Source organism: Triticum aestivum, chromosome 3A (assembly GCF_018294505.1).
Source record: "Triticum aestivum cultivar Chinese Spring chromosome 3A, IWGSC CS RefSeq v2.1, whole genome shotgun sequence".
Taxonomy (NCBI): Eukaryota; Viridiplantae; Streptophyta; class Magnoliopsida; order Poales; family Poaceae; genus Triticum; species Triticum aestivum.
In genome coordinates, this window is record NC_057800.1 from 546,505,904 (window position 1) to 546,521,596 (window position 15,693).

Here is a 15,693-nt window from a genome sequence, read left to right on the forward strand (position 1 = left end):
ACACCCTGCAAACATCGTTGCACGACTTGTCCGCCCCCGTCCCGACTGACGCGGATGCCAAGACATTGGAGGCGCGCCGCCTCGCCCTCGTTGCGGAGGGCCAGCAGCTAGCCACCATGAGAAGCCTCACCGAGGCTCACCAGCGCTAGGTCGACCGTGCCACCTTCGGCACGCCGCCTCCCAACGGGCCGAGCCGCGTCGGCATCGTCAAGAAACACGGCGCGGCTATCGCCGACATGCTGGGAGCGGACCGCCCAGTCTATGCCATGCCTCTCGAGAACTTGCGCGCCGCCCAGGCGGCCGCAGACGAGTTGAATGGGCTGGGATCTGATGAGCTCCCCTACATGACCAGACGCATCCAGCAACTTATCGACGTGGCCACAGAGCGGCATGAAGCCGGCGTCCGCGCCGAGAGTCCTCCCCCGTGCCGAGAGCACGACGCGACGTCCCGAACATCGACCGCGGGCAACACCCGTGCGAGAAAAGAAAAGGAGCCGGCTGCCAGCCACAACCGGACTCAAATCACCACCGAGCGTGACGTTGAGGGCCGCCCTCGAGCCGTGGAGTGGCGGGGCAACCCCCCCTCCTCCGTCTCGTGGGGAGAGATACCCTACCCCGCCGCCTGTCACACATCTGACTCTCAGCGGCCGGCTAGGTCGCCGCGAAGGAGTCGGCGAGAATGATGCCCGCCACCAGATTGACCGCCTTGCGCGATCCCTGGCCCTGGAAGAAGAAGATGATGTCGTCCCGCCTTTCTTCGGCCCCGGCATCCGCGACGAGCCCTTCCCCAAGAGACACGCCCAAGTACAACGGCTCCGTGAAGCCGGAAGATTGGTTGATCGACTACTCCACCGCGGTTAGCATCGCGAACGGCAACAGGCGTGTTGCCATAAAATATGTGCCCCTCATGCTCCAAGGCACGGTGCGCACCTGGCTCAACAGCCTTAAGCCTTACAGCGTCAACAGCTGGCTAGACTTCACCGAAGCCTTCATCCGTAACTTCACCAGCACCTACAAGCGGGCTCCCAAGCCCCGACAGCTCTCCTTGTGTGTCCAAGGGCCCAACGAATCGACTCGCGACTACCTCACGTGTTGGGCCGAGCTCCACAATTCCTGCGAGGGAGTGCACGAGGTTCAAGCTATAGAGTACTTCACCGCCGGGTGCCGAGAAGGCACCCTCCTCAAGCACCGACTCCTTTGCGACAAGCCGACTACACTCGACGAGCTGCTGATCATAGCTAATAAATACGCCATGGCCGATTCCTCAATGAAGACCGAGCTCCGAGTGGACGCCTCCGGGAAGGTGCTCGCTCCAAGTCCCAAGACGCCGGCTGGAGAGTCCACTCGACGCCCGTACCAAAACGACCACAAGCGCAAGGCTCCCCTGCCGCCTTCCACCAGTCGGCAGGTGGCCACCGTCGAAGACGAACAACCCAAAGGGCGGCCTGCACCCAAGAAGCAGAAGGGCGGCAGGCCGGCTTGGCAGCCGGCTTTCTCCTACGAGCAAGCACTTGATGCCCCTTGCAAGTTTCACAGCGGCGCAAAGCCTTCAAACCACACAACCAGAAAATGCCACTATCTCACATGGATCTCCAAGGGTGAGGGGATGGCGCCACCTCCGCCTGCTGGTCAGCCGTCTCCGGCTCCTCCGCAGCCGGCCGCTCGACCGGCGGTCGGGGCAGTTCAAGACGAGTACCCCGATGAGCATGCCGCCTACGTCGTCTTTACAAGCCAGCCAGAAGATCGGCGTAGCCGGCGCCGACAACACCAAGAAGTCAATGCAGTCTCCTCCAACAACCCAGAGTTCATGCACTGGTCAGAAAGACCTATTAGCTGGAGCCGGACAGACCACCCAGAGGTGATGCTGTCCCCCGACTCTTACGCATTGGTTCTGGACACCACCCTCGCTACAGAAAGGCGAGCCGCCCGTTTCTCCCGCGTGCTGATAGATGGTGGGAGCAATATCAACATACTATACCGTGACACCATGGAGAAGCTAAGCATCAAGATGAAGCAGCTCATGCCCAGGCGGACCATGTTCCATGGCATTGTTCCCGGCCTATCTTGCTCCCCAATTGGCAAGATAAAGATAGATGTCCTCTTCGGGGACAAGGATTATTTCCACCGGGAAGCGGTGTGGTTTGAAGTGGTGGATCTAGAGAGCCCTTACCACGGGTTGCTTGGCCGACCTGCCCTGGCCAAGTTCATGGCTGTACCCCATTATGCCTACCTCAAGATGAAGATACCAAGTTCCAAGGGCATCATCACCATAGCCGGAGACTACAAGAAATCCTCTAAGTGTGCGGCTGCCAGCAGCCGGCTGGCCAAGTCCCTTGTAGTTGCTGAGGAGAAGAAGATACTGGACTGAGTCGTGGCCATGGCCGGCAAGCAGCCGGCCCTGTCCCCCGACCCCAAGGAGTGTGATGCCCAAGGTTCTTTTCAGCCGACCAAAGAAACAAAGAGGGTACCTCTGGACCCGGATCACCCAGAAAGGTTTGCCACCATCGGGGCAAACCTGGATAGCAAATAGGAAGGCGAGCTCGCCGATTTCCTCCGTGAGAATCGGGACTTTTTCGCATGGTCCCCCAAGGACATGTCGGGTGTGCCGAAGGAATTCGCTGAGCACAAACTACACGCCCGAGAAGGTGCAAAACCAGTCAAACAACCCCTCCGCCGACTATCGGAAGAGAAGAGAAGGATTGTAGGAGAAGAAATAGCCCAGCTTCTGGCAGCCGGCATCATTATGGAAGTTTTCTTCCCAGAGTGGCTCGCCAACCCGGTCCTCGTGCTGAAGAAAAATAACAAATGGCGCATGTGTATAGACTACACCAGCCTCAATAAGGCTTGCCCCAAAGATCCTTTTGCCCTACCAAGGATTGATCAAGTAATAGACTCCACAGCCGGATGCGAGCTGTTTAGTTTCTTGGATGCCTACTCAGGCTACCACCAAATAAAGTTGGATCCAGCTGACCGCCTGAAAACCTCCTTCATCACACCATTCGGAGCCTTCTGCTACCTGACTATGACATTCCGCTTGAGAAATGCCGGTGCCACTTTTCAGCGTTGCATGCAGAAATGCCTCCTCAAGCAGCTCGGCAGAAATGCCCACGTCTACGTAGACGATATTGTGGTAAAGACGGAGAAGCGCGGCACCTTGCTGGAAGACCTCAGAGATACATTTGAAAACTTGCGCCGATTTCAAATCAACCTCAACCCCGAGAAATGCGTGTTCGGAGTACCAGCCGGCCAGCTCCTAGGCTTCCTGGTCTCTGAACGCGGCATCGAGTGCAACCCGATGAAGATCAAGGCCATAGAGAGAATGGAGATTCCCACCAAGCTGCGGGATGTCCATAAGTTCACCTGATGCTTGGCTTCCCTGAACCGCTTCATCAGCCGGCTCGGAGAGAAAGCCCTCCCCCTCTACCGACTCATGAAGAAGTCCACTCATTTCGAGTGGAACGACCAGGCGGACCAAGCCTTCCACGAGCTAAAGAAGATGTTGACCATGCCGTCTGTCTTGGCGGCACCGGCTGAAAAGGAGCCCATGCTCCTTTACATTGCCGCTACTAACCGGGTGGTCAGCACAGTCATTGTAGTCCAGCGCCCAGAAGAAGGTCGGGCTCGGCTGGTCCAGAGGCCGGTGTATTATTTAAGCGAAGTCTTATCCACCTCGAAGTAGAACTACCCACACTACCAGAAGATGTGCTACGGTGCGTACTTCACTGCCAAGAAGCTCAAGCCCTATTTTCAAGAGCACCCCATCACGGTCGTGTGTACTGCCCCGCTCGCCGATATCATAGGCAGCCGAGATGCATCTGGCCAGGTGGCCAAATGGGCCATTGAGCTGCCCCCCTACGCAATCTTCTACCAGCCACGCACCGCTATTAAGTCCCAGGCACTGGCCGACTTCCTCGTCGATTGGGCCGAAACCCAATACCTGTCACCGGCCCCCGACTCCACTCACTGGCGGATGCACTTCGATGGGTCCAAGATGCACACCGGCTTAGGAGCCGGCATCGTCCTCACCTCTCACAAGGGTGACAAGCTCAAGTATACATTGCAAATTCATTTTTCCACCTCCAACAATGTGGCCGAGTATGAGGCGCTCATACACGGGCTCCGGCTAGCCAAAGAGCTCGGCATCCGCCGGATCCTGTGCTATGGTGACTCGGATTTGGTGGTCCAACAGTCATCTGGCGACTGGGATGCCAAGGACGCAAACATGGCGAGCTATCGTTTCCTCGTCCAGCAAATCAGTGGATATTTTGAAGGATGTGAGTTCCTTCATGTACCATGTGCCGACAACATGCAAGCAGATGCCCTGGCACGAGTAGGATGCACCCGGCAAGCTATACCAGCCGACGTTTCTCTCCACCGCCTCCTCAAGCCGTCTATCAAGCCGTCTCCAGAATCTGATTCCATCTTCGTGCCGCCTGACCTCGGCGCAGTCGGATCCGACTTGGGAAACCAAGCAGGCGGCGCGGGGACTCCAACAGGCGGCCCGGGGACTACCATAGTCGCACCCGGCCCGGAGAATTAGGAACTTGGCCCGGGGGCTACTGCAGCCGGCCCGGGGACTGCATCAACACAACAAATGGTGGCCGACTCCGACTCCAACTCTTCACCACCCAGCCCACCCGCCCCTATCACAGTGGCAGTCCTGACAATAGAAGAAGTCACAGCTCCATCATGGACCCAGCCCATCCTCAACTTCTTAGTAAACAGAGAGATGCCAACCAACGATATCTTGGCAAGACAGGTTCAACGCCGAGCCGGAGCCTACACAATCATCAGCCGAGAGCTTGTTAGGCGCAGCGTCACTGGAGTCTTCCAGCGCTGCGTCGAACCAGAGAAGGGCATAGCAATCCTCAGGGACATCTACCAAGGCGAATGCGGCCACCATGCAGCCTCAAGATCACTCGTCGCCAAAGCTTTTCGCCATGGATTCTTCTGGTCGACTGCTTTGGAAGACGCCAAGGAACTAGTCAAACACTTCAAAGGGTGCCAAGTTTTCAGCTCCAAGCAACACCTGCCGGCTTCTGCACTCAAGACCATCCCCCTCACCTGGCCCTTTGTCGTCTAGGGGCTGGACATGGTGTGCCCGTTCAAGACAGCACACGGCGGCATGACACATCTGCTCGTCGCTGTGGACAAATTTACCAAGTGGATTGAGGCAAAGCCGATCAAGAAGCTGAATGGGCCGACTGTCGTTACTTTCATCGCAGATATTACAACCCGGTATGGCGTGCCGCATAGCATCATTACCGACAACGGCACCAATTTTCAAAGGGAGCACTGGCACGTTTCTGCGCAACACACGGCATCCGGCTAGACCTAGCGTCCGTTGCCCACCTGCAGTCAAACGCCCAGGTCGAGCGAGCAAACGGCCTCATCCTCTCCGGCATCAAGCCCCGACTGGTCGTGCCACTGGAGCGTTTGGCTGGCTGTTGGCTCGACGAGCTGCTGGCCGTCCTCCGGAGTTTGTGCACTACCCCAAACAAGTCGACCGGCTTCACCCCTTTCTTCCTTGTATATGGTGCGAGGCTGTCCCAACCAACATGGAGTTCGACTCGCCTCGGGTCACTATGTACACGGAGGCGGAAGCCAAGGAAGCACGAGAAGACGGTGTTGACCTGCTGGAAGAAGGCCGGCTGTTAGCCCTCAGTCGGTCCGCCATCTACCAGCAGGGTCTGCGCTGCTACCACAGCCGGAAGGTCAGGCCAAGATCTCTCCAAGAGGGCGATCTTGTGCTCCGGCTGATCCAACGAACAGCCGGCCAGCACAAGCTCTCGGCCCCTTGGGAGGGCCCCTTCATCATCAGTAGAGCTTTAGGCAATGACTCCTACTACCTAATCGACGCGCAGAAGCCGAAGGCACGCAAGAGAGATGATTCCGGCAAGGAGTCGGAACGATCGTGGAATGCCAATCTCCTCCGAAGATTTTATAGTTAAAAAGTAGTACGTAGCACGCTACCTTTTGTACTAAGTACGAGACAAGGGGTGCCCCGAGGAGCACTCGGGGACTACCCTCTTTTATCTATGAATGATGAGTATCACGCATACGATTATGTTACTACACTTCCTTCCTTCGTCCGGCACCGGGTTCGACCAGTCGGCCCGGAGACTCGCCGCCTCAAGTTATATCTGAAGTTCCACCTGCAGTCAGACAAGTAGTGTGCCGGCACCCAAGCCCCCTCTTTCCAAAAGTCACAGCTCGAAGAAACGACTGTCCGACTGGCAAGAGCCAAGGGCAGGAAAGGATGCCCACGCGAAAAACGACTAAGGACCAACGAACTTATATAACGCGAGCCGGCCTCCCACCCCGCCAGCCGACTACCAGAGCAGTCGGCTGGCCGACTTCTCGTTCACCTTGCTGCAATCTGAGAAAGCTCGAGTACTTGCCTTCCCAAAAGGACCAAGTCCTTCTCCGGCCACAGACTGCAGAGCAGCTGTCCGACTAGGAAGGTGGCGGCCAAGGGAAGGCGGCAAAGGAAAAAGTCAAAGGATAAAAAGCAAACATAAACGGAAGCCAAACACATGCATAATATTTACACAAAAGACCTTCGAAAGGCCAGCATTCAACATAGTCTGAATACACCCCTAGTGGGTGGAACTGCGCAATTTTAAAAGATTGTTCAAAAGAGTAACAAGCAGGAAAGCAAGGACAGCGGATCAAGCCAGGGGAACAACGGGCGAGTTGGGCAGGTTGGCGGAGTCGGCGGTGCCGGCTGGAGGAGTGACCGGCTGGCGAGTCTCGGCATCGTCGCTAGAGGCACGATTGGGCTGAGGCGGGCTGGTCGCTTCACCATCCGACGCAGCGTCTTCATCATCCTCTCCCTCTTCCCCTTCGCCCTCATCACTGGAGGCAATCTCCTCCGCCGAGTCCTCACCTTCGGCCGGGTTCAGCCCGAACCACTCCTCCGGCTGAGCGATGCCGGTGTCATCCACCTCAAGGGCAAAGGCGATGGTGTCGGTGTACTCGGCGATCGCCGAGGCGCGCTGGACGATAGCCGGCCACACCGCCTCCAGCTCCTCGCCAGCCTCCTGCCGCCAGGTGCTCAGCTAGTCTAAGTTCAGCCCTGGATACCAGGCTCGGACGAACTCCAGTGCCCGCCCTGCGCCAGACCGGGCCGCTGACGCCTTCCAAGCCTTGAAGCGGCCGACTGCGACCTCCAGCCAGTTGGTAGTCCGACTTGGAGTGCGCGGAATCACCTCGCCAGGCCAGAGGGCGGCCACCACTTGCGCCCCGGCGCGCTGAAGACGGTGGAGCATGCGGTGGGCCGGCTGCAGGCAGGCTTGATGCCCCAGAAGTTGCTCCTCAAGTGACCGGCTGGCACCCGGCGCGATCTCGGCCCCTGCCTGCCGTCGCGCGTCGCGGTAGGCCTCGATGGCTTGGGCGGCAGGCCTGGCGGCGGTGGCAGAGTAGCCGGGAAAGTAATCTGCATAAAGAGGAAAGCAGTGGCACAAAGTCAAAAAATGAATCAGATAGTAGGAGGCAGGCAAGGAAGCAAAGAAGAAGGCGGCATACCGTCAATCAAGTCTTCCACCCGGCTGTAGCCTTGGCTCAGCGCCTGCCTCGTCTCGGCCCAGTTTGCCGCCTCGGTCTCATATTCGGCTTTGAGGGCGGCCTCGCTGTCCTGTGCCGCCTTCAGGGCCGCCTTGTGGCTCTCCTCCTGGTCAGCCAGCTTCTTGGCCAGGCGATCGCGCTCCTGGGCCAGGGCGGCACACTCGTCTTCCTTGGCGCGAAGGGAGGGCTGGGCTCCGCTTAGCTGGCTCCTCAAGTCAGCATTGGCCCCTGCAAATATAAAGAAAGAAGTTGTCAGGAAAAGATCTGACCCGACTACTCGATAGTCAGCCTGAATCTCTGGGACTACACCCAGTGGGTGCGCTGACGCGCCCCCACTTAAAATAAAAACGAAGCACTTACTCTGACTCTCGGACAGATCAGTGGCCTTCTGATTCAACTCCTGGGCCTGGGAGTTGAAAGCGGCCGCGCGGAGGTTGTGGTACTCCTGCAGATAAGACAAGGGATGCGAGTAAGAACAAGACGGCAATCAAGCTTTCCAAGAAGTTCCAAGCCGCCTGCTCAGCAGCCGGCTCAGAACTCGGGACTACACCCAGTGGGTGCGCTGACGCGCCCCCACGGAAGAAATCAAAAGCAATCGACAAAGAGCAGGAGGACTCACCCGAATAACCGATCGCGTCGTGAGAAACTCCTGGGTGTACTGCTTCAGCACGGTGGCTTGGGCCTGAAGCCGGTTCCGGACGTCCTGCGCCGCCACATTCAGCACGGCTGTCCCACCGCCCGGCGTCCACCCGGACGAGCTATCGCTGGCTGCTTCTAGGTCCTGGGCCGACGAGCCAGTGTCCATGGTTTTCTACGCGTCCGGCGCTGAAGTCGCCTTCCCCATGCGCCGGCGAAGTGGCGACAAGATCACAAGATCCCCTCTCACGACCAGCTCGCCTCCAGCCGGCTGCACGGGCGGCACTTCAGGCCGTCTTCCTCGGCCCGCTCCAGTCGGCGGCGATGGCGCCACCTCCCTCTCCATCTCCAGCTGGTCGCGGCCGGCCTCCTCTAACGGGGGCGCAGGGGTGTCGGGAGCTGCGGCGCGGAGGGGAATGACGAACTGCGGAGGCTGGTTCTGCTGGGCCTCCGCCTCCCTCTCCGCGTTTGTGGCCTCTGCCTGGGCCTTGGCGGCCGCGACAACTCGCGCCTCCGCCGACTTCTGCTTCGCCTCTCGAGCCGCCCTCCGCTCCTCCGCCTCCCACTCCTCCCGCACTTCCCGCGCATTCCGCTCCATCGCCTCTAGGAGGTCGGCGCGGGGATCCACCTAGCGGGAGCTTGAAGACCCTCCCACAGCTCCGACTATGGAGGCGGCCGGGACCCGCCCAAGGGAAAGAGGGCCCCTGTTTGATAAATTGAGAAAAAAGGTTTGGAAGAACATCAACCGAAGAAGAAGAAGAAAGAAAGGCATGAGAACAGTGACGCTTACGCTGAGACCGCCTGTGGCTGCGTCACCACCTTGCGGAAGCGGGCCGCCTTCGCGGCCGTCTCATCCCGCTTGGTCGCCGCCGCGGTACTCTTGGGCTTCTTGGGCCGACTGCCGAAGTAGGTCGACGCGGCCCGGCTTTTCTACGCGCCGCCATGGAGAGCCGGCGTGGCGGATGGGCCCGCGCTTTGGTGATCGGGCACCGACTAACGGCGCGGAACAACTTCGGCCTCGGCATCATCCGGCCAATCCTCGAAGGAGGCCCCGAGCCCAGAGCCGCCTGCCTCGCCGCCCTCCCCTGCGACGTCTTCTTCCATGGCGGCCGCCCCAGGTCCGGGTCGTCAATGTCGTCCATCATGCGGTCAGGGAGGAACTGGCGTTCCACCCCCGCAGCCCCGGTTGCCGGCGGAAGCGCGGGGTTCTGCCAAAGAAAAGCCGGCTGGTCAGGAGTCGGCCACCATGAACTCGGCAACAAGCAAAGAAAAAAAGAAGAGAAGCTTACCATAGGCGGAGGATTGGCGCAAGAGTATGGCTCCTTGCCGTACTGCCACTCCTCGGTGAGCTAGTTGGAAATATAATTCACCATATAAGACACCTCGGTGTGAGGCATCTCCTTGGTGCTTAGCCGGCACGGGTCGAAGCGGCCGCTCATCTGGCCGATCATGTGAGGTCGGCCCTGGAGCGGAAGCACCCGCCGCTCCATGAAGGCGGCCACCAGATCGGCCCCGAACAGACCCTCCGACTGGATCATCACCCGGAGCCGCGCAACGGAGGCAGCCCCACCTGAAGACAACGACCTGGACTGGAAGGACCATGAAGGTTGCCTCCCAGCCGGCGGGCCGGCTACGTAAGCCGGCAGGTTGACGAAGTCGCCTTGCGGAGCGATATTCTTCATGTAGAAGTAGGACTTCTACCAGAGCTTCACCGACTGGATCAGTGGGATGGACGGAAACGGGTTGTTGTCGCCCGTCCTCTGCACAGCGATGAAGGTGCCGCATGGGGCGGGCATGCCCGCAACAATAGTGCCAAGCTTGCACTGGAAGAACTCTCCCCACAGTTCAAGGGTGGGGAGGACGCCAAGAAAACCCTTGCACAGGGTGACGAAGGCCGACAGCAGCATCACTGCATTGGGAGTGAGGTGATGCAGCTGGAGATGATAGAATTCGAGGAAGGAGCAGAAGAACCCGCTCGCCGGCAGGCCAAAGCCGCGAAGGCAATGCGAGCGGAAGATTACCCGCTCGTCCTCTTCCGGTGCCGGGGAGATCTCCCTCTCCGGCGCGAGATGGACTCGCATGTAGTCCGCGCCCGGCAGCCGCCGTGTCCGGCGGAGAAAGTCGACGTGGTCGTCGTGGACATTGGAACCGTCCTAGGAGCTCGACAGCGCCATGAGGATGGCGCGGCGACGAGAAAGATGCGGCGACGGAGAGACACGCGACCCTGTCGCGGCAAAGCAACGGCGAGCCAAGGAGGTTGGCGGAAGAGCCGGGCGACGGTGGGGAGTTGTGGCGACAGAGAAGAAGAAACGAAAGGGGCAGGGCGAGGGCGAGCGTGCGAGCGTTTGCCGCTCCCCCTCCTCCCCCTACTTATAAGCCTCGTACGGCGAAGCCGAGGAGGCGAGGCGTGGGGGAACGTGGGATTAACTGCGCCCACTCCCCCCACATCATGCGCTTGTTGCGCTTCCACGGCGTATGACCACCGCCGCAGGGAGGTGCGCGGTCCGCCCGGGCCACAGAAGATCCGAGCGTGGGCCATGGCCCGGTAGTGGCGGGCCCCGGACTGCGGCGGTGTCCTATCGCACGCGTGGGATGGCAGGCCCGTCTAGCCACTGGGTGCCGCGTGGCGCGCGGGCGGTGGGCGGTCAGCCCGCAGCCTAATTCGCGCGCCGCTTGGTTCCCGCCCATGAACTTCGACGCCCTCCAGAAGACGGAGCACCTACTCAAAGCCAGCTCCGGCTCCTCAAGACATGAAGCTGTTTGAGCTTCTCGACTCCTTTTTCTGCCTCGGAGCCCAACCAGCTTCGGGGACTACTGACGGAGTAAATGACCATGGGTAGCCTAGTCGGCTCCCCCTGGCACTTCAAAAAAATTATAGGCCGATCGGGCCTTCAAGCTTCCAAGACGTGGGGCTGCCTTCCTCCAGCCGATTGCCCCTCAGGTCGGCTATGCGAAGGCGGCCTAGGCCTAAAAATCTCCAAGAAGAAAGCCCCGAGAGGGCCGGCTCCGTGAAGCCAGCCACAAGAAGGCCGACTCCAAGAAACCGGGCCCCCCTCAGCAGGCGGCCCAGATCGTGCCCTCAAAATCCGCACCCACATAACGGCGATGAGATGGGGCGTGGCTATAGCGAAACCTGCCACCCTCGAATCCCGGAGCACGCCTGGCCACAGTGCGCCGTACGGGCGGCCATCACCCGTTCGGCGTGGCACTGTTGCCATATTGACCATGATGTCACCCACGGCAAGCCGTCAATACGACCCGTGGGTGGCGGGTCCCATCCGTCATGGAGACACCCGAAGGCGGCCGGGCCACCCCCAGTCGGCCTGGGGTACGGTCGATTCCCAGTAGCCGGCCAGTCCACTCCCTCGAAGGAGGCGTCCCATTAAGGAGATAAGACGAGGTAAGGCTACAGTGACAAGCCGCCCGGCGGTGGCACTGTAGCCATGCTTGCCAAGACGAAGCCCTCGCCACTAAGGGCGGGGCCACAGTAACCAGCCCCCGACAGAGCCCCCAAGCGGTGGGGCCGGCCTGTCGACCAGAGGACCGGTAGCCGGCAGGGCCCACCAGTCGGCGGGCCCCACCAGTCGGCGAAGAAGCCGGTGGGCATAGACACAGACGGCTAGGGCCCATGCCCAGTCAGATTACCATTGTACCCCTGGGGGGTAGGCCTATATAAACCCCCCATGGCTCCCATGCAGAGGGAGATCTCTCTTCGGATAGTTTTAGACACCACAAGGAGAAAAGGAGCGGGCTGGCCTTGCCCTCCTTCATCCTTTCACCAAACAGCTCAAGGAGCATCCTGTAGCTACCCTCGTGCTAGTGATCATGCGGAGACCCCGCAGAGCAGCATTAGGGGTGTTATCTCCACGGAGAGCCCTGAAGCTGGGAAAGATTCGCCGGCGTGCATGTCTTCGCCTTATCCCATTTCTAGGCACCGGCGATGTTTTATTGGCTCCCACAATGATAAGCCATCCATTGGCATATGTCGCACCAACCACCCGACAACCAAAGACACCCCGACCATCGTCGTGGTCAAAACTCCCTCACGGGGACCGCATCCATAAAACTAAAAACAACGGGCACACAAGGTTATGTCCGCCTGCCTGATCAGGGTAAGCACGCCCATAACCTTCCCTCGTGGGAGGCACCGGGGAGATGCACGACAATAGACCCAGGACCTTACCCGTACGGTAAGTGTGGTTGCAGTGGTCAGTTTCGATATGGTGGCACCATGACTCACCTAACAGTTGTTCAAGTTCAATATAATCCGGTTAAACTTGAATGTAATATGCCGAGCCATGATAAAATAACATGATGCAATGACAATGCATGAGCATAATATCAACATAAGTACGGGATGCAACATAACTGTCCATCATATCAACTATGAAATAATCTCCAACTGAACATGGCATAATGACGAGCATAAATATTACAAGTGCAACACTACTCATAGTATAACATAACATGACCACTAGCATCAACCATAAATAACATGCAAGAACTTATCAATAACATCACCGAGTAACACTTAACCAACTAACAGCAACGGAACCATGCCTATTAACAGTACTCGGTAACCGACGTTAGTCATGCACCGAAGAGCATGACCAACCCAACATGTACTACTATCAAGCCTGACAATATGAAAGTAATACTAGCAACTAGCAGGGCATGATAACCAGGTGAATAACAACATAGCAAACAAGTAAGCACAATCCAAGAAGCATTTCCGAAACAACGATAACCATATTTTAAACAAGCAATCATTTAATAAGTATTCAAGTTGAAAACCATGGCTACTGCATGACTATCATGCAAGTGGGTATTGTGGCTTGCCTGGGGATGAAGAGTACTCCGGGGAGAAGTGCGGTGAAGCCGTGGAAAGATTTGCCAAAAACAGTTCTCTCTCGGAGGGGCTATTAACGTGCAAGGGCAAAAAGGTCATTTTCATAGTGTCAAACCAAAGTGAAAGTGAAACCAACAGAACGGGCTCGACGAAACGATGACGTGGGCTTTGGAATCACCTCAAACGGAGTTGTGGTTAAAAAGATATGAGGTGTTTTCTGCCAGGGACCCATCTGTAATGAAAATATTTACAGACTGAGCCAAAACAGAAAAGCTGAAAGCGCATTCCAGGAACTATGCTTTCGGGACAGTGAAGGCGTATTTTAGGCTGAAGCCGCAGTTGTTTACACTTCCACTCAAACGAAAGTGTATCCAAGGGATTACGCTTCCACTTAACTGACATGGCAACGCGGGGCCGGGTTTGAGTCACTGACAGGTGGGGTCCGCGGGGAGGGGCCCATCGACCTGACTGTCTTCATCCTCCCGCTCGGGGAGCTCCTGGCCGAGGGGAGAGGCACGCCCCGACGGCGATTGCCGGCGCTACGGGGCAACTCCGGCGAGGCTCCGGCTATGGATGGACTCATCGCTCAACGGCGCATCCATAGATCCTATCCACGGCCGGTGGGAGGACCCGAGACGACAACGAGCTTGGCGCCGGCGGACAGGGGCTTCGGCCATTGGAGAACTCCGGGCAAGAGGCCACCGGAGGAGGACTGGGGTTGCTGGGGTGGATCTAGGGTGTGGATGGGGGCCTCTATAGGTGGAAGGAGAGGGGGAGCGGCTCGCCACTGCCGAAATCGTGGAGGACAGAGACGGCGGCCATGGCGGCCATTGGGGGGCTCGGGAGCTCTTGGAGCCCAAGGGAGGGACCGGGGAGGACTGAGAGAGTGAGGCGAGGCTGCTGGTGAAGATAAACGCGCTCAGGGTGGCCTATATATAGCCGGGGCGAGAGGGATGAGCTCGGGTGCCGCCGCTCGCGCTCGGCCAAGGCTCTGGCGACGACAGCGATCACGGGAGGTCGCTGGATCACGACGAGGGAGAAGAGGACGTGATACAGAGGTGCATAGGGACGAGCAGAGCTCGGGGACAAGAGGGGAAACGGCCACGGCGCCATTAATGCTCGGTCGGCCACAGTACGTCCGTGGGCGCGCGGTAACGAGAGCTGATGGAGGGGCTGACGGAGGGGGAGATGGCTCCAGGAGAACGGCGACAATGCGGGCTAGCTGCTGGACATGCCCGTCCTTGCTGAGACGCCGAGCAGAGAAGGGGCCCGAGCAAGAAGCCATTCTGGGCGCGACCATTGCATGCCAAAACGGTGGTCACCGCGTGCACTGGTGCTCACAGTGCCACGAGCTAAGCCAAACGATGTCTTCAGTGGAGTTCTTCCTGAGGAGGTTGCATACAATGAGGTATATTGGATAAAAGTGACACGGTTAAGTGGTAAAGAACCTCTGAAGTTTACTGCAGTAAACTTGATCGAGCACTGCTGATCCACAAAGACTTTATTGAGGTCAATGGAGTTGTCTGGTAAGTTCAGGGTAAGAAGGAATTTCACCCTGGTAACTTGGAGAGGATTTGGATCAATATTTAACAGAGTTGCTTTGCAACTGCCAAAGATGGTCCAGAATCAAGATTAGGATGATGCACTCACCTGGAGTGTCAAATTGATCTCAAATTGGGCAAGGCAGGGTAATTTGTCCATATGAAGATGATGCAAAAGGTTTCATACCAATTGGATAAACCAAAATGGTACTTCCTTCACAACCATTTCCACTGACCAGAAACTTGCAAAAATTCTAGAGGACAAATAGCTTGATGAAACATTCCCAGAATGGGTGCAGGTAGGTTATATGGATAATAGAAGGCCTAGAAAAACTGGCAGACATAATGGAGCAAGATACAATATACTTGCTTCACAAACTGAAATTTTGGACAGAATCAAAGAATTGATGGTGAGCTCACATGGAAGCATTAAATGAGCTCTACTTTTGTGGAGGGCTATGATGTGATGATATGAGGGATCATGCAAAATGGCAACTCATTTGGATATGCCTAGCTTGTACTTCCTTCACAACCAATTCCCTCAGACAGGAACTTTGGAAAAATCATAATTAAATAATTACTAGACAAATGAGGTTGCACTTTGGCATGTGGCAATTATATGGACAGGAAAAGGTGTACAAGGAGTTTGAGGTCAATTGGGAAAAGGAAAATGGCACTTGCTTCACATTCTGCCATTCAGGACAGAATATGAAATGAATTAATTGAGCATGATGGGGAACATGGCAAATGAAATATTTTGCCATATTTGATAAAGATATGACCCAGAAAATTTATGAGAATTATTTGGAAATTTTAGGAGTGATGGAAATAAAGGTTGCTCCACAACCTAGGGCAAATTGGGTTATTCCTTTAATAGAAAAGGAATATTCCCAATAAGAAGAATATTGGGATTTGGGCTAGGATGAAAATGACAGGGTCTAGGGAAGTATTTGGGTATGACAAGCCAATCTGGAAACAAAGAAGAAGGCATCTTCTTCAGTTTCCAGACCACAAAGCCACGAAAAAAGAAAACTCAAGCAAAAACCTCAAAAAAATAAAAGAAAAAGAAAGGGCCAAAAATTAGGCTGTCACAAACCTTGC

At 57.0% G+C, this 15,693-nt stretch overlaps 1 protein-coding gene across 1 annotated transcript; it reads right to left on the reverse strand.

Moving 5' to 3' along the window:
- Positions 1–7,417: 7,417 nt before the first annotated feature.
- LOC123058595 (uncharacterized) lies at positions 7,418–9,567 on the reverse strand. Its single transcript, XM_044481300.1, has 3 exons — positions 8,186–9,567; positions 7,927–8,011; positions 7,418–7,794 (listed from the first exon to the last, which is right to left on the reverse strand). Exons 1-3 carry the CDS (start codon positions 8,369–8,371, stop codon positions 7,481–7,483), a joined length of 585 nt encoding a protein of 194 aa, XP_044337235.1. The 5' UTR covers positions 8,372–9,567; the 3' UTR covers positions 7,418–7,480.
- Between the last annotated feature and the right edge of the window lie 6,126 nt (positions 9,568–15,693).

Bases quoted from the DNA above. Each gene is read 5' to 3' on its own strand.
- LOC123058595 (XM_044481300.1), bottom strand. From the start codon at position 8,371: ATGGACACTGGCTCGTCGGCCCAGGACCTAGAAGCAGCCAGCGATAGC. The intron at 8,012-8,185 runs GTGAGTCCTCCT...TCTTATCTGCAG, and splicing joins CGACGCGATCGGTTATTCGG to GAGTACCACAACCTCCGCGC. The intron at 7,795-7,926 runs GTAAGTGCTTCG...TTATATTTGCAG, and splicing joins TGATCTGTCCGAGAGTCAGA to GGGCCAATGCTGACTTGAGG.